The sequence below is a fragment of the Zalophus californianus genome, chromosome 4, assembly GCF_009762305.2.
Source record: "Zalophus californianus isolate mZalCal1 chromosome 4, mZalCal1.pri.v2, whole genome shotgun sequence".
NCBI classification, from domain to species: Eukaryota; Metazoa; Chordata; class Mammalia; order Carnivora; family Otariidae; genus Zalophus; species Zalophus californianus.
Window position 1 is genome coordinate 109,283,406 of NC_045598.1, and position 25,383 is coordinate 109,308,788.

The following is a 25,383-nucleotide window of genomic DNA, read 5'->3' on the forward strand; positions in this document are numbered from 1 at the left end:
CTTCCAGGACAAACAATAACTAAAAGAATTTGGAAACACCAAACCAGCTCTACAAGAAATACTGAAATGGGTCCTCTAGGCAAAGAGAGAGCCTAAAAGTAACATAGACCAGAAAGGAACATGGACAATATACAGTAACAGTCACCTTACAGGCAATACAACGGCACTAAATTCATATCTTTCAATACTTACCCTGAATGTAAAAGGGTAAATTCATATCTTTCAATACTTACCCTGAATGTAAAAGGGTTAAATGCCCCAATCAAAAGACACAGGCTATCAGACTGGATAAAAAAACAAGCCCCACTGATATGCTGTCTGCAAGAGACTCATTTTAGACCCAAAGACACCCCCACATTGAAAGTGAGGGGGTGGAAAACCATTTACCATGCTAACGGACACCAAAAGAAAGCTAGGGTGGCAATCCTTATATCAGAGAAATTAGATTTTAAACAAAAGACTATAATAAGAGATGAGGAAGGACACTATATTCTACTTAAAGGGTCTATCCAACAAGAAGATCTAACAATTGTAAATATCTATGTCCCTAACATGGGAGCAGCCAATTATATAAGCCAATTAATAACAAAATCAAAGAAACACATCGACAATAATACAATAATAGTAGGGGACTTTAACACCCCCCCCATGACAGAAATGGACAGATCATCTAAGCAAAAGATCAACAAGGAAATAAAGACTTTAAATGACACACTCGACCAAATGGACTTCACAGATACATTCAGAATATGTCATTCCAAAGCAACAGAATACACATTCTTCTCTAGGGCCCATGGAACATTCTCCAGAATAGATCACATCCTAGGTCACAAATCAGGTCTCAACCGGTACCAAAAGATTGGGATCATTCCCTGCATATTTTCAGACCACAATGCTTTGAAACTGGAACTCAATCACAAGAGGAAAGTTGCAAGAACTCAAAATACATGGAGGCTAAAGAGCATCCTACTAAAAAATGAATGGGTCAACCAGGAAATTAAAGAAGAATTAAAAAAATTCATGGAAACCAATGAAAATGAAAACAGAACTGCTCAAAATCTTGGGATGCAGCAAAGGCAGTCCTAAGAGGAACGTATATAGCAATACAAGCCTTTCTCAAGAAAGAAGAAAGGTCTCAAATACACAACCTAACCCTACATCTAAAGGAGCTGGAGAAAAAACAGCAAATAAAGCCTAAACCCAGCAGGAGAAGAGAAATAATAAAGATGAGAGCAGAAATCAATGAAATAGAAACCAAAAGAACAGTAGAACAGATCAAGGAAACTAGGAGCTGGTTCTTTGAAAGAATTAACAAGATTGATAAACCCCTGGCCAGACTTATCAAAAAGAAAACAGAAATGACCCAAATGAATAAAATCATGAATGAAAGAGGAGAGATCACAACCAACACCAAAGAAATACAAACAATTATAAGAACACATTATGAGCAACTCTATGCCAGCAAATTAGATAATCTGGAAGAAATGGATACATTCTTAGAGATATATAAACTACCAAAACTGAACCAGAAATAAACAGAAAACCTGAACAGACCTATCACCACTAAGGAAATTGAAGCAGTTATCAAAAATCTCCCAACAAACAAAGAGTCCAGGACCAGATGGCTTCCCAAGTGAATTCTAGCAAACATTTAAAGAAGAATTAATACCTATTCTTCTGAAACTGTTCCAAGAAATAGAAATGGAAGGAAAACTTCCATACTCATTTTATGACACCAGCATTACACCTTGATTGCAAAACCAAAGACCCTATCAAAAAGGAGAATTACAGACAAATATCCCTGATGAACGTGGATGCAAAAATGCTCACCAAAATACTAGCCAATAGGATCCAACAGTACATTAAAAGGATTATTTACTACGACCAAGTGGGATTTATTCCTGGGCTGCAAGGTTGGTTCAACATTGGCAAATCAATGTGATACGATATATTAATAAAAAAAAGAACAAGAACCATATGATCCCCTCAATAGATGCAGAAAAAGCATTTGACAAAGTACTGCATCCTTTCTTGATTAAAACTCTTCAGAGTATAGGGATAGAGGGTACATACCTCAATATCATAAAAGCCATCTATGAAAAACCCACAGTGAATATCATTCTCAACGGGGAAAAACTGAGAGCTTTTCCCCTAAGGTTAGGAACATGGACAGAAGCAAGACTCTTAAATATAGTTCATTATATAGTTATGACTTCCAAATCCTGTAAATATTTTACATTTTCAAAAACAAAATTAGATCAAAAGGCAAAAGATAAACAATTTCTATTTCTGAAAATTAACTAAAATAAACCTAATTGGTTTAATAACCACATATTGAAAAATAATTTACCAAGGGATTTTAGAACATAAACTTTCACTGTGTATCAGAGTATATTCTAAGTAAGTTATAATTAAAATGAAAATTTTAAACTGCACACACACAAAAAAGTATTGCTGGAATTGTTATAGGGACTGCGTTAAATTTACACAACTTAACTGCCATGTTAACAATACTGAATCTTCAAATTCATGAACATGGCGTGTCTCTCCATTTATTTAAATCTTTAATTTTTGATTTCCTCAGCAATGGGCTATAAGTTTTAGTGTACAAGTCTTGCCATTCTTTCATTAAATTTATTCTTAAGTACTTTGTTCTTTTTGGTGATATTATGAATGCAATTATATTTTTAATTATAGTTTTACATGTTTTCTGCTCATATATAGAAAAAGAACTGATTTTTTAACATTGATACTATATCCTACAAATTTTCTATAATTATTTATTAGTTCTAATAGCTTTCTGTAGATCTTTAGGATTTTCTACCTCATGCCATCTGTGAATAGAGAGTTTTGGGGCATCTGAGTGTCAGTTGAACTTCTGATTCTTGATCTCGGCTAGGTGATGGTCTCAGGATCATGGGATTGAGCCCCACGTCAGGCTCTGCACTCAGCTAGGAGTCTACTTGGGCTTCTCTCCCTCTCTCTCTCTACCCTGCCCCATTCCACCCGCCCCACTCAATCCCACCCCACTCCCCCACATATTGCATACATGCTCTCTCTCCCTCTCTCAAAAAAAAAAAAAAATTGAATTTGCTCCTTTTTTTCCAATTTGGTTGCCTTTTATTTCTTTCTTTTGCCTGACTGCACTGGCTAGAACCTCCAGTTCTGAACTCCAGGAAGTTCAACTGACTGAGCCACCCAGGTGCCCCAAAACTGCATGTTGAATTGAAAAGGGCAGATGCCCTTGCCTTGTTCACAGACTTAGGAGGAAAACATTCAGTCTTTTACTATTAAATATTTTGTTGGCTGTTGGTTTTCCATAGATAACCTTTTGTCCTTTTTATCATGAATGGATGTTGGATCTTGTCGCAAATTTATCTATATCTACTGAAATGATAATGTGGTTTTGTCCTTTAGTCTTTTAATATAGTATATACTATTAATTGATTCTCAGATGCTAAAGTAGTTTTGCATTCCTAGGACAAATCCCCCAATTGACATTGTAGAATATATATATGTTGTTGGATTTGATTTTTTAATATATTTTTGGAAAAATTTTGTGTCTATATTCATGAAGGATATTGGTCTACAAGTTTCTTGCAATGATTCTGTCTTGCTTTGTTATCCTGTAACTCCACAGGATAAGCTGGGAAGTATTCCTTTCTCCTCTATTTTCTGAAAAGTTTATGAAAGGTTGGTCTTATTTCTTCTTTAAATATCTGATGAAAATTCACCAGGGAAGCTATCTGGATCTGGGCTTTCCTTTGTAAGATTTTAAATGAGTAATTCTATTTATTTATTTATTAAAGGTATACTCAGATTTTCTATTTCTTCTTGAGTCAGTTTTGGTCATGATCTCAGGGTCGTGAGATCAAGCCCACATGGGGCTCTGTACTGGGCATGGAGCCTGCTTAAGATTCTCTCTCTGTCTGCCTGTGCCCCCACCCCAAGAAAACGGATGAACATACGGGAAGAGAGAAAAGAAAAAAGGAGAGAGAGAAACACACCATAAGAGACTCTTAACAATAGAGAGCAAACTGAGGGTTGATGAAGGAATGTGGGGGATGGGCTAGATGGGTAATATTTATCAAAAAGGGCACTTGTGATGAGCACTGGGTGTTGTAAGTCATAAATCACTGAATTCTACTCCAGAAACCAATAATGCACTGTATGTTAACTAAAATTAAAAAAAAAAAACAAAAAAAGAATTAGAGGTGAAATGACATGTCATCAGGGTTCTTTATTTCAGTAACTACAGCACAAAAGAAAAGAGGCTAAAATAGGGTTGATTAGGCTGGAAAATGCTTAATGTGTGTTTGATCTAGATGTTCAGTTACAGTCTTACCTTTTAGCTTTGCATATGTTTGAAACTTTCATAATAAAAAAAAGTTTGAAACTTTCACAATAAGTCTTTTTTTCTCCATCAAGAAAAACAAAATAAAATTGAGTTGTAAGAGTTGACTGCAATTGCCCTCAACTTTTTTTGGAACAGAGAAGATAATTCCCCACAGAAATAAAAAGTATATGGTGTCTCCGGTCCCAGACTAGAATAGAATGACTTACTTTCTGGCAATCTTTTTGAAAGTAGATTGAAATAATTCTTCCATAACATGTTGCTGTTCCCGACAAAGAATTTCCGTCATCAACTGCAACAATACAGGACTTTGAGATAATTCCAATGCATCTAGAAACTAGAAAAAAAAATAATTTTCTTGGGTCTTTATTTTTGTTTTGTTCTTACCAGTAATAACAAAATGGAAAATTAAAACCAGGTTTCACAGAGAAGTAACAAATGCTAACACTTGCCATTTCTGCAGCTACAGTGAATGCCTGGCATATAATGACATTTGCTAAATATTTGAGTTTTGATTCTCTTAAGGTTTTGCAGATGTTTTTTCTCTTACAGCGGTCAGGATCTTCTGAAAGATATGATTCCAGGTTCTGAAATTCCACGATGATGTGACTTTACTGAGGTCTTTGTCTTCACCATTCCAGGTACTCTGGGTTTTTTTTTTTATTTTGGAGACATGTCTTTTCCACACCATCTTCACTGCACAGCAGCTGTTCTAGGCTGTTCATCTAATGTCCTCTACTCCCCCATTTTCTACCTTGATGTCTGTTTGTTCTACTTTCTAGGAAATAGCCTCAATTTTATCTTCTGTTTTGTGTATTTTTTTGAAATTTTGCTTTTATATATTTAATTTCCAAGAGCACTTATTTGTTCTACTTCATGGACACAATACCTTCTCTCATCTCTGAAACTACTCTTACAGTTTCTTTGATGTTCTCACCTCCCATCTCCCTTTGTTGACTCAGTTCCCTCTGAGTTCCTTTTTCCTATTGGTTTACATCTTTTAAGGTTGGAAGCTTCCTTCAAATGTTCAGTGACTGTACTTATATTTACATTAGCACAATTACATTAAGAGAAAGTACCGAAGATCTATGTAGAATCTTTGTGGATGCTATAACCATTAGGTAACAGACTGCCTGGGAAAGAGGATGCTTAGATGGCACCTACATAATGGTGTCACCCCATCAATGACCTGCTGATTACAGGAATGCACCATTCACAAAAGGTGACTGGCAAGCTAGAGGCAGCATGTACCCTGAGCACTGAGAGTGGCACCACCAAGCTCTTTCCCCAGAAACTACACTCAGCATCTCAGCATCAAGCCACCATAGCTTTGAACTGTTGTCTTTGAGCATCTGTGCTATATCTCAATTTATTCTGTGTACCTGTTAGCAAGATGTATCCTTTGGTATCAAATGGGCCTAAGAGAGGATATTTTTTGGGTCTGGGAATGCTCAAAAAATTTCCATACAAATTAATGGTAATTGCTTCTTTGCTTTATGCCATTTTGGCTTACAAAAGTTTTCACAGAAATGTTCCACTTCTAGATAGCAGGGGAAACCTGTATATAGTTGCTATAAATAACAATAATCTAGTATTGTATGGAAAAACAATCTACCACCTTGTTTAAGCCACTGGTATTTTAGAGATCTTCATCTATATATTAAATAATATAGGTGATAATCACTAGATGTTTCTCAAATAACCACTACTTTATTCTATTTCTTAGCTCTTTTTGGCATTAATTTTCAAAATTTATACATTATGCATAGAATATTTCACAATGTTTTTCTGCATAAAAGATTTCAATTTAAAATGGGAGGGAATGAATTCCAAAGGATTTAGATATGCATCTGCTTCCACAGCTACCCAGCTTTCAAAATGAATTGAACTGAATTCTTAAAGTTACAATACATCTCTGACTCTGAATATTTCACTTACTTCTTTTCATCAAGATATGTAACAGAAAAACAATGTTTTAACTTCACTTGGTACTACTAAAAACTAACCTTCTTCATGCAGTCTACATAATTATTGTACCGCAGAGTTCCTGGGGGAAATTCTTCAGACTTCATGGGGAAATTAGAAACGATAAGCTTTTCAAGGACATGCTTAAGGTCCTCAAGACTGCCTCCAGTAAGACTGGTGAAGAATGGAAGAAGAATTACAGCCTGACCCTGTGGGAGCAATGCAGACATAATGAAATTGCACCAGTCAGGTCTTATGAATCCTATAGAATAAATAAAATTACTGCTTTCTTAAGGCTTTGCAAATAAAGCATTGTGTGGATTCAATGAATGACTTCAGAATACCTTCTAGATTACACTGAAAGCCAACCTGAACACAATACTGTATCTCGGCTTCTACTCTAGAGGCCAGCAGGCCAACTCAGGGCTATACGTGTAATTAAATAGGACACTGTATGATGATGCTGTGTGATTTCTCCTTCTACAAATACAGACTCTAATACAGATACACTGGATAAGCGTATGGTATGGAAAGAGCATACTGAACAACCTATGGGAAAATTTATAAATATTTCTCACAGAGCTAATTCAGAACTTTATAACGAGAGTAAAACTAGATGATATTTCTTATCTCCCTTGCATGGCAAGAAAATTCCCAGGCTCCCTCATACTGAGGAATGAGAAATTTGATTAACCACAGAACAGAAAATTCCAAAGAAATATCCTTATGGTCTACTAAAAAGACATCTTTCATTAAGGCCATATTTTATTAGAACATAAAATCTAATTATTATAGGACTTTAAAATTATAATATTAAGTTCTTGACTCTAAAAATTACCAATATATTTATTAATAGATGACTGAGTAATAGTTTAAATTCTGTCATTCACTAAGACAGCAATTCTCAAAAAAGCCAATTTGAACCACACATATGAAAAGACAAATATTAATTCTTCTAAGTATGGGAAAATCATCGTGATTATATTTATCTTTTGGAGAGACATAAAAAAGTATGCGCAGATCAAATAATATGATGCCAGGGGTATCTTTCAAGGGTAGGGGTGGCTGCATAGTTGAAACAGACATGCCCATAGACAGATGGCTATTGAGGCTGAGTGACAGGTACACAAGGATCATGTAATCTCTGCTTTTGAATATGTGTGAAATTTTCCATAATAAAAAACAGAACACATCACAAATATGTAAAATTATAAAATGGGAAAATAATGGAGAATGTAATCTGAAAGAAAAATCTTTTTCATCACTTACCTTTAAATGTAAACCCAACTTTGAATCAGCAAGTAGACTAGCATATGTTGTAAAGACTTCAGGGAACGCACTGTGATTTGTATTAAAAGATACAGATGAATCAATCTAAAGGAGAGGAAATAAAACATGATATATTTCTATATTATGCCTCTAATTTCCTTTAACACATTTTCTAAGTTTTTTAATTTCAGAAATAATCTAGAAATTTGTTCTTCGGCTTCAACAATATTTTAACAATTCTTGTTCTGAAATATTTTAAATCTATCTGCTAAGACAATGCATGTAAAGACACTAAAAAGGTAAAGTACAGGAAAGGATAATGAGTATAAATGATAATAATGGAAAAAGTATAAAATGTAAGGTAATCAGCAAATGTCCAGTGAAAATATTTTTTCTTATCAAACCAATGAGCTTAAGAAATCTCCAACACATTTTTAAAGATAAAACTTACAGAGTCCAAAAAAACTTCTTTTTTAAGGTTTCTCAAGGTACCTGCAAAATTTTGGCCAGTAAGGTCAGCACTGCTGTTTTACTTTCAGGAGTAGAATCTTTGGCCCACCAGGAGTCCCACTTCTTCCAGTTGTGCAGAATTTTACTCGCAAGTTTCAGTCCTTGGTGTTTCTGGCTGGCTCGATCCCTGAAGCTCTGATCTAACATACCATTCAGAACGGTGCTTACCTGAAATAAGTGTATGGTACTTGAAGAAAAATCCTCAATATCAAGACTGATGGATATATAACAAAATCTACTTTCAGTTCAAAGCTATTCTTGGAAAATAAAGATGCTATTTCTTAAGAGCTATTTATTTCATAACTCCTCAAATTTGAGAAGAAAAACTTAACAAGTAAATTTTCCCACAAAAGCATAAGGTGGTCTCCTTTATGAAATCATGTTCATCCTATTGCTTATTTTCTTAGTTGGGAGCATTCTCGATGAGAGGAAGTATTAACTCTCCTCTGTTATACAGGCACATGCACAGAAGCATATACACATGCTTGCACACACACACACATTTCCTGTCCCAACACCTTTCCAGTAGCTGACATCCTAATTTTGTTAGATTTATATTCAATATTCTTATCATTATGACAATGCAATCATTTTTACACAACATTCTGATCTCCCTGAAGTATTAACTTATCTGCTTTCTTTGCTGTTTTCAATGTGCCTATCATTATTTGCCATCAAACTCTCCCCAATTAATGAAATCACCTCAAGACATCTAAACACATCAGGAAGTTTATCAGCTCCATCTCAGTGGCAACATAGTTCCCATGCTGGAATGTCTGTGATCACTGCCCTCTGGGTGTCACTTCAGCACCCTCCAGGAGAATAGTCCCCTTCTCTGTGTTTGATTCCCAGATCCAACATTTTCCTCTTTCTTGGCTGACTGATGAGAGTGCATAGGAGATAAGATTCCTTTGAAATCTGGCACATCTGAAACATCTGCATTCAACTCTCACACATGACTGACAGTCTGGCCAGATTCAGAACTCTAGGTTGGAAACTTCTTTGCTGAACTGTGAAAGGAATTAGGCTTAGTCTTCTAGTGTCCACTCTGCAGTTGCAAAGACAAACGGAATCTGCTTTCTTGATTCTTTAAAATGTTATCAGGTTGTCTCTTGCAGAAACTTTTTAGAATCTTTTCTCATGGTGAAGCCCCTGGGGTTCTGAACTGTCAAGAAATTTGCTCCATGTAAGGCTGCTTTCATACACCGTGCTGGATACTCAATGGCCCTTTCCCATCTGGAAGCGCAAGGTCTTCATTTCTGGGACATTCTCTTGAGGGCCTGTCTTCCCCCTGAGGAGGAGGTCCTGGTGCTGGACCTTATCAGTGGATCCCAAGTTTCATCATGTTTTCTCTATTACTTTCTGTTTTGTCTTTTTACTTTATTCTCTGGGAGAGTACCTAAATTTTATCTCCAAACCCATTTCATTTTTAATTTCTGATGCCTATGCTTAATTCTCAAATGTTCTTTTTTGTTCAGTGTTCTTTTCAGTAGCAATTCTTATTTCATCAATAAGCTGTCTTCTCTCATTTCTGTGGTTTTCTCTTTACACTTCCATCTCACTGAATAGTCTCTGTGTCAAATAGCTTTTTACCTGCTTATCCCTTTTAGAATCCATTTCCTCGATGCCTGGTGCTCCCTGGCTGTTGGCACATATTGAGGAACTGACTAAAAGTACTGTGCAGTGGCAAGGTCACTGGCAATAAGGATCACTGAAGGTTGGCTGGGCAATGATGACACTTAATCTTCATTTTCTCTTAGGCTTGTCAAAATATTCTGATATCCTGCCTGAAGGTATTATACCTAACCAACCATATTCTGGGAGCCAAACTTGGGGAAGAGAGCTAAAAGCCTTAAAGTTCAGAATTCAGGGAGGCTTTCACTTAACTTCCTTGTTTCAAAAAAGTATTTCTACACCAAAGATATACAAAGGATCATAAAAGACCATTATGAACAATTATTCACCAACAAATTGGACAGCCTAGAAAAAAATTGATAAGTTCCTAGAAATATACAACATACCAGGCTTGAATCTTGAGGAGATAATTTGAACAGACCAATTAATAGTAAGGAGGTTGAATCAGTAATCAAAAACCTCAACAAACAAGAGTTCAGGACCAGATGGCTTCACTGTGAATCCTACCAAACATTTAAGGAAGAACTAAGACCAATCCTCAAATTCTTCTAAAAAAACTAGAAGACAAGTCAACACTTCCACACTCATTCCATGAGGCCAGCATTACCCTGATACCAAAACCAGACAAGGAAACTACAAGAAAATTACAGGGAAATATCTCTGATGAACAAAGATGCAAAACTCCTCAACAAAACATCAGCATATCAAATTCAACAATACATTAAAAGGATCATATACCATGATCAAGTGGGGTTTATTTCAGGGATGCCAGGATGGTTCAACATCTGCAAATCAATTACCATGATACACCACATTAACAAAATAAAGGATAAAAATCATAGGAACATCTTAATAGATACAGAAAAAACATTTGATAAAATTCAACAACCATTCATGATAAAAACTCAACACATCGGGTACAGACGGAACATACTTCAACATAATAAAAGCCATATATGATAAATGCACAGCTGACATCACACTTGATACTGAAAAACTGAGAGCTTTTTCCCTATATCAGGAACAAGAAAAGGATGTCCACTCTTACCACTTTTATTCACCATAGTATTGGAAGTCCTAGCCATAGCAATCAGACAAGAAAAAGAAAAAAAAGCATCAAAAACAGAAGGGAAGAAGTAACACTGTCTGTTTGCAGATGGCATGATATTATACATAGGAAACCCTGAAGACTCCACCAAAAAACTATTAAAACTAATCAATAAATTCAGTAAAGTTGCAGGACACAAAATCCATATACAAAAATCTGTTGCATTTCTATACACTAATAACCAACTATCAGAAAGTGAAATTAAGAAAACAATCCCATTTACAATTGCATCAAATAGAATAAAATAGCTAGGAATAAATTAAACCAAGGAGATTAAAAACCTGTGTGATGAAAACTAGAAGACACTGATGAAAAAAACTGAAGATGCAAATAACTGGAAGGATATCCTGTAATCATGGAATAGAGTAATTAATATTGCCAAAATGTTGGTATTATCCAAAGCAATCTACAGATTCAATACAATCCCTATCAAAATTCCAATGGAATTTTTCATAGAAATAGAACAAGCAATCCTAAAATTTGTATGGAACCACAAAAGACCCTGAATAATCAAAGCAATCCTGAGAAAGAACAACAAAGCTAGAGGGATTATGCTTCCTGATTTCATGCTATATTATGTCAAAGTAATCAAAACAATAGAGCATTGGCATAAAAATAGAAACATAGATCAATGGAACAGAATGGAGAGCCCAGAAATGAACACATGCAAGGAGCCAAGAATATACAATGATGAAGGACAAAGAAGCCAAGAATATACAATGGAGAAAGGATAGTCTCTTCAATAAATGGTAGTGGGAAAACTGGACAGCAACATGCAAAAGAATGAAACTTGAAATCTATTTTACACCATACACAAAAATCAACTCAAAATGTATTAAAGACTTGAACTTAAGACCTGAAGCCATAAAATTCCTTGAGGGATAAGCTCCTTGACATTGGTCTTACAATGATTGTTTTTTGGATTTCACACCAAAAGCAAAGGCTACAATAGTAAAAATAAACAAGTGGAACGACATCAAACTAAAAAGCTTCTGCACAGCAAAAGAAATCACCAACAAAATGAAAAGGCAAGCTAGAAAATGGCAGAAAATATCTGTAAATCTTGTATCTGATAAGGGGTTAATATCCAAAATATATGAAGGACTCATACAACTCAACAGCAAAAAAAATCAAACAATCTAATTTAAAAATGGGCAGAGGAACTGAATAGACATTTTCCCAAAGAAGACAGGTAGTCAAAAGGTACATGAAAAGGTGCTCAACATCACTAATCATCAGGAATATGCAAATCGAAACCATAGTGAGACATCATCTCATACCTGTAAGAACAACTAGCATCAAAAAGACAAAAGTGTTGGTAAGGATGTGAAGAAAAGGGAACTCTTGTGCACTGTTACTGGGAGTGCAAACTGGTGCAGCCACTATGGAATACAGTGTGGCAGTCCTTCCAAAAATTAAAAACAGAAGTACCACATGGTCTGGCAATTCCACTTCTGGGTATTTATCTGAAGAATAGGAGATCACTATCTAAAAAATATATTTGCAACCCTCTGTTCATTGCAACATTATGTACAATAGCCAAAGACATGGAAACAAAGTGTCCATCAACAGATGAATAAGGATGTGGTACATACATATACAATGAAATTTTTTCAGCCATTATAAAGAAGAAAATTCTGCCAATTGTCACAACATAGATTTGACCCTGACAACATTATGCTAAGTGAAATGGATCCTACAGAGAAAGTTAAATACTGTATATCATTTATACATGGAAATTAAAAATTAAACTCATAGGGAACAGACTGATGCTTGCTAGAGGCAGGGGATGCCAAGTTGGGCAAAATGAATGAAAGTGGTCAAAGGTACAACTTCCAGTTATAAGATAATTAAGTTCTGGAGATGTAAATTACAGCATGGTGACTAAAGTTAACAATTTGTATCACATATTTGAAAAGTGCTGATGTGCTTGAAAGTTCTCATTGCATGGAAAAAATTTTATCAATATAAGGTGATGAACATTAACTAAACTTATCACAGTAATCATTCTGTATGATTACCAAATTTGATTAAATCAAATCAGCATGTTGTACACCTAAAACTTACAAAACGTTATATATCAATTATATGTCCATAAATTTGGAAAAAAGAAAAAGAATATTCATTCATGTGAATGGTTATAAAATAAAGAAAATCAGTAGTTTTCTGATATATCACATCCTTGAAAAGAAAATAAAAAGGTGGGGAGCCTGGGTGGCTTGGTCAGTTAAGAGTGATTCTTTTTTTTTTTTAAATTTTTTATTGTTATGTTAATCACCATATATTACATCATTAGTTTTTGGTGCAGTGTTCCATGATTCATTGTTTGTTCATAACACCCAGGGCTCCATGCAGAACGTGCCCTCCTCAATACCCATCACCAGGCTAACCCATCCCCCTACCCCCCTCCCCTCTAGAACCCTCAGTTTGTTTTTCAGAGTCCATCATCTCTCATGGTTCGTCTCCCCCTCTGACATACTCCCCTTTACTTCCTCTCCTGTTATCTTCTTCTTTTTCTTTTTTCTTAAAATATGTTGCGTTATTTGTTTCAGAAGTACAGATCTGTGATTCAACAGTCTTGCACAATTCACAGCGCTCACCATAGCACATACCCTCCCCAATGTCTATCACCCAGCCACCCCATCCCTCCCACCCCCAAACACTCCAGTAACACTGTTTGTTTCCTAGGATTAAGAATTCCTCATATCAGTGAGGTCATGTGATACATGTCTTTCTCTGATTGACTTATTTCACTCAGCATAACACCCTCCAGTTCCATCCACGTCGTTGCAAATGGCAAGATCTCATTCCTTTTGATGGCTGCATAATATTCCATTGTGTATATATACCATTTCTTCTTTAGCCATTCATCTGTCGATGGACATCTTGGCTCTTTCCACAGTTTGGCTATTGTGGACATTGCTGCTATAAACATTGGGGTACACGTACCCCTTCGGGTCCCTACATTTGTATCTTTGTGGTAAATACCCAGTAGTGCAATTGCTAGATCGAACGGTAGCCCTAATTTCAACTGTTTGAGGAACCTCCATACTGTTTTCCAGAGTGGTTGCACCAGCTTCCATTCCCACCAACAGTGTAGGAGGGTTCCCCTTTCTCCACATCCCCGCCAACATCTGTTGTTCCCTGACTTGTTAATTTTAGCCATTCTGACGGGTGTGAGGTGGTATCTCATTGAGGTTTTGATTTGGATTTCCCTGATGCCGAGCGATGTTGAGCACTTTTTCATGTCCCTGTTGGCCATTTGGATGTCTTCTTTGGAGAAATGTCTGTTCATGTCTTCTGCCCATTTCTTGATTGGATTATTTGTTCTTTGGATGTTGAGTTTGATAAGTTCTTTATAGATTTTGGATACTAGCCCTTTATCTGATATGTCATTTGCAAATATTTTCTCCCATTCTGTCGGTTGTCTTTTGGTTTTGTGGACTGTTTCTTTTGCTGTGCAAAAGCTTTTTATCTTGATGAAATCCCAACAGTTCATTTTTGCCCTGGCTTCCCGTGCCTTTGGCGATGTTTCTAGGAAGAAGTTGCTGCGGCTAAGGTCGAAAAGGTTGCTACCTGTGTTCTCCTTTAGGATTTGGATGGACTCCTGTCTCACGTTTAGGTCTTTCAACCATTTGGAGTCTATTTTTGTGTGTGCTGTAAGGAAATGGTCCAGTTTCATTCTTCTGCATGTGGCTGTCCAATTTTCCCAACACCATTTGTTGAAGAGACTGTCTTTTTGCCATTGGACATTCTTTCCTGCTTTGTCAAAAATAAGTTAACCATAGAGTTGAGGGTCCATTTCTGGGCTCTCGATTCTGTTCCATTGATCTATGTGTCTGTTTTTGTGCCAGTACCATACTGTCTTGATGATGACAGCTTTGTAATAGAGCTGGAAGTCCGGAATTGTGATGCCGCCAGCTTTGCTTTTCTTTTTCAGTATTCCTCTGGCTATTCGGGGTCTCTTCTGGTTCCATACAAATTTCAGGATTATTTGTTCCATTTCTTTGAAAAAAGTGGATGGTATTTTGATGGGGATTGCATTGAATGTGTAGATTGCTCTAGGTAGCATTGACATCTTCACAATGTTGATTCTCCCAATCCATGAGCATGGAACGTTTTTCCATTTCTTTGTGTCTTCTTCAATTTCTTTCATGAGTATTTTATAGTTTTCTGAGTACAGATCCTTTGCCTCTTTGGTTAGATTTATTCCTAGGTATCTAATGGTTTTGGGTGCAATTGTAAATGGGATAGACTCCTTGATTTGTCTCTCTTCTGTCTTGTTGTTGGTGTATAGGAATGCCACTGATTTCTGTGCATTGATTTTATATCCTGCTACTTTACTGAATTCCTGTATGAGTTCTAGGAGTTTTGGGGTGGAGTCTTTTGGGTTTTCCACATACAGTATCATATCATCTGCAAAAAGTGAGAGTTTGACTTCCTCTTTGCCGATTTGGATGCCTTTGATTTCTTTTTGTTGTCTGATTGCTGTGGCTAGGACTTCTAATACTATGTTGAATAGCAGTGGTGATAGTGGACATCCCTGCCGCGTTCCTGACCTTAGGGGAAAAGCTCTCAGCCTTTCCCCATTGAGAATGATATTCGCTGTAGGTTTTCCATAGATGGCTTTTATGATATTGAGGTATGTACCCTCTATCCCTATACTCTGAAGAGTTTTGATCAAGAAAGGATGTTGTACTTCGTCAAGTGCTTTTTCTGCATCTATTGAGAGGATCATATGATTCTTGTTCTTTCTTTTGTTAATGTATTGTATCACGTTGATTGATTTGCGGATGTTGAAGCAGCCTTGCAGCCCAGGAATAAATCCCACTTGGTCATGGTGAATAATCCTTTTAATGTACTGTTGGATCCTATTGGCTAGTATTTTGGTGAGAATTTTTGCGTCCATGTTCATCAAAGATATTGGTCTGTAATTCTCTTTTTTGATGGGGTCTTTGTCTGGTTTTGGGATCAAGGTAATGGTGGCCTCATAAAATGAGTTTGGAAGTTTCCCTTCCATTTCTATTTTTTGGAACAGTTTCAGGAGAATAGGTATTAATTCTTCTTGAAATGTCTGATAGAATTCCCCTGGGAAGCCATCTGGCCCTGGGCTTTTGTTTCTTGGGAGATTTTTGATGACTGTTTCAATTTCCTTAGTGGTTATAGGTCTGTTCAGGTTTTCTATTTCTTCCTGGTTCAATTTTGGTAGTTGATACATCTCTAGGAATGCACCCATTTCTTCCAGGTTATCTAATTTGCTGGCATAGAGTTGCTCATAATATGTTCTTATAATTGTTTGTATTTCTTTGGTGTTGGTTGTGATCTCTCCTCTTTCATTCATGATTTTGTTGATTTGGGTCATTTCTCTTTTCTTTTTGATCAGTCTGGCCAGGGGTTTATCAATCTTGTTAATTCTTTCAAAGAACCAGCTCCTAGTTTCGTTGATCTGTTCTACTGTTCTTTTGGTTTCTAGTTCATTGATATCTGCTCTCATCTTTATGATTTCTCTTCTCCTGCTGGGTTTAGGCTTTATTTGCTGTTCTTTCTCCAGCTCCTTTAGGTGTAGGGTTAGGTTGTGTATTTGAGACCTTTCTTGTTTCTTGAGAAAGGCTTGTATTGCTATATACTTTCCTCTCAGGACTGCCTTTGCTGTATCCCAAAGATTTTGAACAGTTGTGTTTTCATTTTCATTGGTTTCCATGAATTTTTTTAATTCTTCTTTAATTTCCTGGTTGACCCATTCATTCTTGAGTAGGATGCTCTTTAGCCTCCATGTATTTGAGTTCTTTCCGACTTTCCTCTTGTGGTTGAGTTCTAGTTTCAAAGCATTGTGGTCTGAAAATATACAGGGAATGATCCCAATCTTTTGGTACCGATTGAGACCTGATTTGTGACCTAGGATGTGATCAATTCTGGAGAATGTTCCATGGGCACTAGAGAAGAATGTGTATTCCGTTGCTTTGGGATGGAATGTTCTGAATATGTCTGTGAAGTCCATTTGGTCCAGTGTGTCATTTAAAGTCTTTGTTTCCTTGTTGATCTTTTGCTTAGATGATCTGTCCATTTCAGTGAGGGGGGAGGTGTTAAAGTCCCCCACTGTTATTGTATTGTTGTCAATGTGTTTCTTTGCTTTTGTTATTAATTGGCTTATATAATTGGCTGCTCCCATGTTCGGGGCATAGATATTTACAATTGTTAGATCTTCTTGTTGGATAGACCCTTTAAGTAGGATATAGTGTCCTTCCTCATCTCTTATTACAGTCTTTGTTTTAAAATCTAGTTTGTCTGATATAAGGATTGCCACCCCAGCTTTCTTTTGGTGTCCATTAGCATGGTAAATGGTTTTCCACCCCCTCACTTTCAATCTGGGGGTGTCTTTGGGTCTAAAATGAGTCTCTTGCAGACAGCATATTGATGGGTCTTGTTTTTTAATCCAATCGGATAGCCTGTGTCTTTTGATTGGGGCATTTAGCCCATTTACATTCAGGGTAACTATTGAAAGATATGGATTTAGTGCCATTGCATTGCCTGTAAGGTGACTGTTAACTGTCTGTTGTCTGTGTTCGTTTCTGCTCTTTGCTGCTTTTAGGTTCTCTCTTTGCTTAGAGGACCCCTCTCAATATTTCTTGGAGGGCTGGTTTCGTGTTTGCAAATTCCTTTAGTTTTTGTTTGTTCTGGAAGATTTTTATCTCTCCTCCTATTTTCAATGACAGCCTAGCTGGATATAGTATTCTTGGCTGCATATTTTTCTCGTTTAGTGCTCTGAAGATATCTTGCCAGTCCTTTCTGGCCTGCCAGGTCTCTGTGGATAGGTCTGTTGCCAATCTAATGGTTCTACCATTGTAGGTTACATATCTCTTCTCCCGAGCTGCTTTCAAGATTTTCTCTTTGTCTCTGAGACTCGTAAGTTTTACTATTAGATGTTGGGGTGTTGACCTATTATTATTGATTTTGAGAGGGGTTCTCTGTGCCTCCTGGATTTTAATGCCTGTTTCCTTCCTCACATTAGGGAAGTTCCCTGCTATAATTTGCTCCAATATACCTTCTGCCCCTCTCTCTCTCTCTTCTTCTTCTGGGATCCCAATTATTCTAATGTTGTTTCGTCTTATCGTATCACTTATCTCTCGAATTCTGCCCTCGTGATCCTGTAGTTGTTTCTCCCTCTTTTTCTCAGCCTCTTTATTTTCCATCATTTGGTCTTCTATATCGCTGATTCTCTCTTCTGCCTCATTTATCCTAGCATTTAGTGCCCCCATTTTTGATTGCACCTCATCAATAGCCTTTTTGATTTCGATTTGGTTAGATTTTAGTTCTTTTATTTCTCCAGAAAGGGTTTCTCTAATAACTTCCACGCTTTTTTCAAGCCCAGCTAGTATCTTTAAAGTCATGATTCTGAACTCTAGGTCCGACATCGTACTAATGTCCGTATTGAGTAGGTCCCTGGCTGACGGTACTACCTCTTGTTCTTTTTGCTGAGGTGATTTCTTTCGTCTTGTCATTTTGTCCAGAGGAGAACAGATGAATGAGAGAACAAAATGCTAACAGGTTTACAACGTCCCCAGCAAATATACTGTATACAAATCAGAAAAGACCTGAAACCAGGGGAAAAGAAAGGGAAAGAAAGAAAAAAGAAAGAGAAAAAGAAAAAAAAAAAGAAAAAAAAGATAAAAACAAAAACAAAACAATACAAAAAAAGCAGAATATGATCAAATATCATCAGGCTAGTGCATAGATCAGTGCCACACACTAGATTTTGGGCGTATTTTGGTCTGTTAGAAAAAAGTGCCTCCTAAAATTTTAAAGGAAGAAAGACATATATGTACAAAATAAGGGTTGATACAATGAAGGGAGGGAAGATGACTGTAAAGATGAAAATTATAAATGATTTTATAAAAGGACTTGGTAAGATAAGTTGTTTGAAAAAAGAAAGAAGATTTAAGAAAAAAAAAAAAGGAAAAAGGGAGAGAATGTGATCAGGCAGGAGACTAGAACAAAGCCATACACTAGTGATTTAGGGTATATTTTGATCTGTTAGAAGAAACTGTACCTCAAAATTTTAAAGAGAGAACTTATATATATATGCCAAAAATAAGGGTAACTACTATGAAGGGATAAAATATGACTCTAAAAATGAAAAATAAAAAATGTTTTTTTTTTTTTTTTTAAAAGGGATTGATAAGATCTTGGTTGAAAAAGGGAAAAAGAAAAATAAAAAAAAAACAGTCAACAAAAATTAACTTTGATGAAATAATGGATCATGGTAGAAAAAAAAAAAAAAAGCCATGAATCTATGTGCAGTATTCCCCTAGCGCTGGAGTTCTCCCATTCTCCTTGATCGGTCAACCTGGTCTTGGCTTGCTGGCTGTTTGTGCTGATATTCTGGGGGAGGGGCCTGTTGCTGTGGTTTCCAAATGTCTTTGCCCGAGGCGGAATTGCCCCGCCCTTGTCGGTCCGGGCTAAGGAAGCTGCTCCGGTTTGCTCTCAGGAGCTTTTGTTCCCTGGAAGCTCTCGGTACAGCTTTGGAGGACCAGGGCAGAAATGGTGGCCTCCCAATCTCCACCCGGAGGAGCTGAGAACTCGGGGCCCTGCTCCTCAGTGCGCCCCCAGAGAAAAGCAGTCACTTCCGTGTCCCCGGTCTCCGGCCGCACTCCGTGCTCACCCGGCCTGTGATCCAGCCTTGCTATCTCTGGCACCCGACCCCACACGGAGTCTCCAAACCCAGCTGATCCCTGCAGTGCGTTCCCGCACCGCTCCTCCCCGGGAAGGAAGGGGAGTCTCCCCGGATCTGCTGCTTGTTGGGTCCCTGCTGCAGGAGCAGTGGCCCGACTGGGCCGCGCATCAGTTTATGGAAACCCCGAGCTGAGAGCCCGCGACTCTGCTCCGTCTCTGCAGCCGGCTTCCCCGCTCCGATACCTGGGAGCTCTGGCGCACTCAGGCACCCCCGGTCTCGCTGTGACCCCAAGGGTCCTGAGACCACACTGTCCCGGGAGGATTCCACCCCCCGCTTAGCCACTGCAGCGACGTCCCTCCGCCGAGCCAACTTCTAAAAGGTCCGATTTTGTGCTCCGCGGCTCTATCATTTGCCAGAAGCGGCCGGCGGAGGCCCCTCCCCTGCCGTCTATCCTCCCGAATATCGCCTCGGATTCACTTCTCCGCACGCCCTACCTTCCAGTAAGTGGTCGCTTCTCTGTTCAGAGAGTTGTTGCTACTCTCCTGTTCGATCTCCTGTTGAGTTCGTAGGTGTTCAGAATGGTTTCATCCCTATTCAGCTGAATTCCTGAGACCAGACGAAATCTAGGTCTCCTACTCCTCCGCCATCTTGCTCCGCCCCCAAGAGTGATTCTTGATTTCATCTCAGGTCATAATCTCAGGTTCATGAGACTGAGTCCTGTGTCAGCCTCCATGCTCAGCTGGGGAGTTCACTTCTTTTTTACTTTTTATTTATTTTTAAAGATTTTATTTATCCAACAGTGACAGACACAGCGAGAGAGGGAACATAAGCAGGGGGAGTGGGAGAGGGAGAAGCAGGTTTCCTGCGGAGCAGGGAGCCCGATGTGGGTCTCGATCCCAGGACCCTGGGATCATGATCTGAGACGAAAGCAGACGCTTAACGACTGAGCCACCCAGGCACCCCTGGGGAGTTTACTTCTATCTCTCTCTCTCTCTCTCTCCCACCCCCTTTGGCCCTTACCCACTCATTTTCTCTCTCTTTCAAATAAATAAATCTTTCAAAAAAAAATATAAAGGGAAAATGTTCCATTTACATTTACAGCTGAATAGCATCCAATATCTAGAAATGTTCTTAAGAAATGTGCAGTAATGGATACTGGGCAAGATGGTGGAGGAGCAGGAGACCTGGATTTCTTCTGGTCTCAGGAATTCAGCTGAATAGGGATCAAACCATTTTGAACACCTACGAACTCAACAGATCGAAGAAAAGAATAGCAACAACTCTCTGAACAGAAACATGACCACTTTCTGGAAGGCAGGAGGTGCGGAGAAGTGAATCCGAGGCGATATTTGGGAGGATAGAGGGCAGAGGAGGGGGCCTCCGTTGGCCGCTTCTGGCAAGTGATAGAGCTGCGGAGCACAAAATCGGAACTTTTAGAAGTCGGTTCCGCTGAGGGACGTCACTCCAATGGCTGAGCAGGGGGTGGAACCCTCACAGGACAGTGTGGTCTCTGGACCCTCGGGGTCACAGAAAGACCGGGGGTGCCTGAGTGTGGCAAAGCTCCCAGGTATCAGAGCAGGGAAGCTGGCTGCAGAGACGGAGCCGAGGCGCGGGCTCTCAGCTCGGGGTTGCCATAAACTGTGATGGGTGACAGTTGGGTCACTGCTCCTCCAGCAGGGACCCAACAAACGGCAGATCCGGGGAGACTCTCTTTCATCCCATGGGAGGAGCGGTGCGGGAGCACACCTCAGGGATCTGCTGGGTTTAGAGACTCCACAGGGGGTCGGGTACCAGAGACAGAAACGCTCGGTCACAGGCCGGGTGAGCACGGAGTTCAGCTGGAGACCGGGGAGACGGAAGTGACTGACTGCTTTTCTCTGGGGGCGCACTGAGAAGCGGGGCCCCAAGTTCTCGGCTCCTCCCGGGCAGAGTTTGGGAGGCCGCAATTTTCACTCTCGTCCTCCAAAGCTGTGCAGGGAACAAAAGCTCCCGAGAGCAAACCTGAGCAGATTGCTTAGCCTGGCCCAGCAGGGGCGGGACAATACTGCCTCGGGCAAAGACATTTGGAAACCACAGCAACAGGCCCCTCCCCCAGAAAATCAGCACGAACAGCCAGCCAAGACCAAGTTTACCAATCAATGAGAACGGCAGAACTCCAGCGCTAGGGGAATACTGCACATAGAATTCATGGCTTTTTTACCATGATTCATTAGTCTTTCAAAGTTAATTTTAACTGGTTTTTTTTTTTTGAATTTTTCTTTTTCCCTTTTTCAACCAACATCTTATCAAACGCTTTTTTAAAAAAAATTTTTTATTTTTCATTTTTAGAGTCATATTCTATCCCTTCATAGTAGTTACCCTTCTTTTTGGCATATATATATAAGTTGTTCTCTCTTTAAAATTTTGATATACAGTTTCTTCTAACATATCAAAATATACCCTAAATCTCTAGTGTATGGCTTTGTTCTAGTCTCCTGCCTGATCACATTCTCTCCCCCTTTTTTTTAATCCTCTTCTTTCTTTTTTCAAACAGCTTCTTATCAATTCCTTTTTTAAAATTTTTTATACTTTTTATCTTTAAGTCATATTCCATCCTTTCATTGTATCAACCCTTATTTTGTACCTATATAAAAGTCTTTATTTACAATTTTAGGAGGCACTTTCTTCTAACAGACCAAAATACACCCAAAATCTAGTGTGTGGCACTGATCTATGCACCAGCCTGATTATATTTGATCATATTCTGGCTTTTTTTGTTTTGTTCTGTTTTTGTTTGTTTTTATCTTTTTCTTTTACTTTCTTTTTTCTCTTTCTTTCCCTTTCTTTTCCCCTGGTTTCAGGTCTTCTGTGATTTGTTTAGAGTATATTTTCTGGGGACGTTGTTAACCTATTAGCATTTTGTTCTCTCATTCATCTATTCTCCTCTGGACAAAATGACAAGATGAAAAAAATCACCTCAACAAAAAGAACAAGAGGTAGTACCATCTGCCAGGGACCTACTCAATACGGACATTCGTACGATGTCGGACCTAGAGTTCAGAATCATCATTTTAAAGATACTAGCTGGGATTGAATAAAGCATGGAAGTTATTAGAGAAATGCTTTCTGGAGAAATAAAAGAACTAAAATCTAACCAAGTCAAAATCAAAAAGGCTATTAATGAGGTGCAATAAAAAATGGGGGCATTAACTGCTAGGATACATGAGGCAGAAGAGAGAATTAGAAATATAGAAGACCAAATGATGGAAAATAAAGAAGCTGAGAAAAAGAGAGAAAAACACTACTGGATCATGAGGGCAGAATTCGAGAGATAAGTGATACGATAAGACGAAACAACATTAGAATAATTGGGATCCCAGAAGAAGAAGAAAGAGAGAGAGGGGCGAAAGGTATACTGGAGAAAATTATAGCAGAGAACTTCCCTAACGTGGGGAAGGAGACAGGCATCAAAATCCAGGAGGCACAGAGAACCCCTCTCAAAATCAATAAAAATAGGTCAACATTCCGACATCTAATAGTAAAACTTACGAGTCTCAGAGACAAAGAGAAAATCTTGAAAGCAGCTCGGGAGAAGAGATATGTAAACTATAATGGTAGAAACATTAGATTGGCAACAGACCTATCCACAGAGACCTGGCAGGCCAGAAAGGACTGGCATGATATATTCAGAGCACTAAATGAGAAAAATATGCAGCCAAGAATACTATATCCAGTTAGGCTGTCATTGAAAATAGAAGGAGAGATAAAAGCTTCCAGGACAAACAAAAACTAAAGGAATTTGGAAACATGAAACTAGCCCTCCAAGAAATATTGAAAGGGGTCCTCTAAGCAAAGAGAGAGCCTAGAAGCAGCACAGACCAGAAAGGAACACAGACAATATACAGTAACAGTCCCCTTACAGGCAATACAATGGCACTAAATCCATATCTTTCAATAGTTACCCTGAATGTAAATGGGCTAAATGCCCCAATCAAAAGACACAAGCTATCACACTGGATTAAAAAACAAGACCCATCGATATGCTGTCTGCAAGAGACTCATTTTAGACCAAAGACACACCCACATTGAAAGTGAGGGGGTGGAAAACCATTTACCATGCTAATGGACACCAAAAGAAAGTTGCGGTGGCAATCCTTATATCAGACAAGTTAGATTTTAAAACAAAGACTGTATTAAGAGATGAGGAAGGACACTATATCCTACTTAAAGGGTCTATCCAACACGAAGATCTAACAATTGTAAATATCTATGCCCCTAACATGGGAGCAGCCAATTATATAAGGCAATTAATAACAAAAGCAAAGAAACACATTGACAACAATACAATAATAGTGGGGGACTTTGACACCCCCAACTAAAATGGACAGATCATCTAAGCAAAAGATCAACAAGGAAATAAAGACTTTAAATGACATACTGGACCAAATGGACTTCACAGACATATTCAGAACATTCCATCCCAAAGCAACTGAATACACATTCTTCTCTAGTGCCCATGGAACATTCTCCAGAATTGATCACATCCTAGGTCACAAATCAGGTCTCAACCGGTACCAAAAGATTGGGATTATTCCCTGCATATTTTCAGACCACAATGTTTTGAAACTAGAACTCAATCACAAGAGGAAAGTCGGAAAGAACTGAAATACATGGAGGCTAAAGAGCATCCTACCAAAGAATGAATGGGTCAACCAGGAAATTAAAGAAGAATTTAAAAAATTCATGGAAACCAATGAAAATGGAAAACACAACTGTTCAAAATCTTTGGGATGCAGCAAAGGCAGTCCTAAGAGGAACGTATATAGCAATACAAGCCTTTCTCAAGAAACAAGAAAGGTCTCAAATACACAACCTAACCCCACACTTAAAGGAGCTAGAGAAAAAAACAGCAAATAAAGCCTAAACCCAGCAGAAGAGAAATAATAAAGATGAGAGCAGAAATCAATGAAATAGAAACCAAAAGAACAGTACAATAGATCAATGAAACTAGGAGCTGGTTCTTTGAAAGAATTAACAAGATTGATAAACCCCTGGCCAGACGTATCAAAAAGAAAAGAGAAATGACCCAAATGAATAAAATCATGAATGAAAGAGGAGAGATCACAACCAACACCAAAGAAATACAAACAATTATAAGAACATATTATGAGCAACTCTATGCCAGCAAATTAGAGAACCTGGAAGAAATGGGTGCATTCCTAGAGATGTATCAACTACCAAAATTGAACGAGGAAGAAATAGAAAACCTGAACAGACCTATAACCACTAAGGAAATTGAAGCAGTCATCAAAAATCTCCCAACAAACAAAAGCCCAGGGCCAGATGGCTTCCCAGGGGAATTCTACCAAACATTTAAAGAAGAATTAATACCTATTCTCCTGAAACTGTTCCAAAAAATAGAAATGGAAGGAAAACTTCCAAACTCATTTTATAAGGCCACCATTACCTTAATCCCAAAACCAGACAAAGACCCCATCAAAAGGAGAATTACAGACCAATATCCTTGATGAACATGGATGCAAAAATTCTCACCAAAATACTAGCCAATACAGTATCCAACAGTACATTAAAAGGATTATTCACCATGACCAAGTGGGATTTATCCCTGGGCTGCAAGGTTGGTCCAACATCCGCAAATCAATCAATGTGATACAATATATTAACAAAAGAAAGAACAAGAATCATATGATCCCCTCAATAGATGCAGAAAAAGCATATGACAAAGTACAGCATTCTCTCTTGATCAAAACTCTTCAGAGTATAGGGATAAAGGATACATACGTCAATATAAAAGCCATCTATGAAAAACCTAGAGTGGGGCGCCTGGGTGGCTCAGTCGTTAAGCGTCTGCCTTCGGCTCAGGTCATGATC

At 38.2% G+C, this 25,383-nt stretch overlaps 1 protein-coding gene across 4 annotated transcripts in view; it reads right to left on the bottom strand.

Annotated features, from left to right (window-relative positions):
- Window positions 1-25,383, bottom strand: part of PRKDC (protein kinase, DNA-activated, catalytic subunit) — a 240,692-nt gene that overhangs the window by 134,839 nt on the left and 80,470 nt on the right. For all 4 annotated transcript variants that reach the window (XM_027608954.2, XM_027608960.2, XM_027608975.2 and 1 more), the window contains 4 exons: window positions 8,081-8,266; window positions 7,589-7,693; window positions 6,361-6,528; window positions 4,564-4,691 (listed from right to left, as the gene is read on the bottom strand). In XM_027608954.2, coding sequence (XP_027464755.2) covers window positions 4,564-4,691; window positions 6,361-6,528; window positions 7,589-7,693; window positions 8,081-8,266 — 587 coding nt within the window. The remainder of the gene's footprint in view (window positions 1-4,563; window positions 4,692-6,360; window positions 6,529-7,588; window positions 7,694-8,080; window positions 8,267-25,383) is intronic.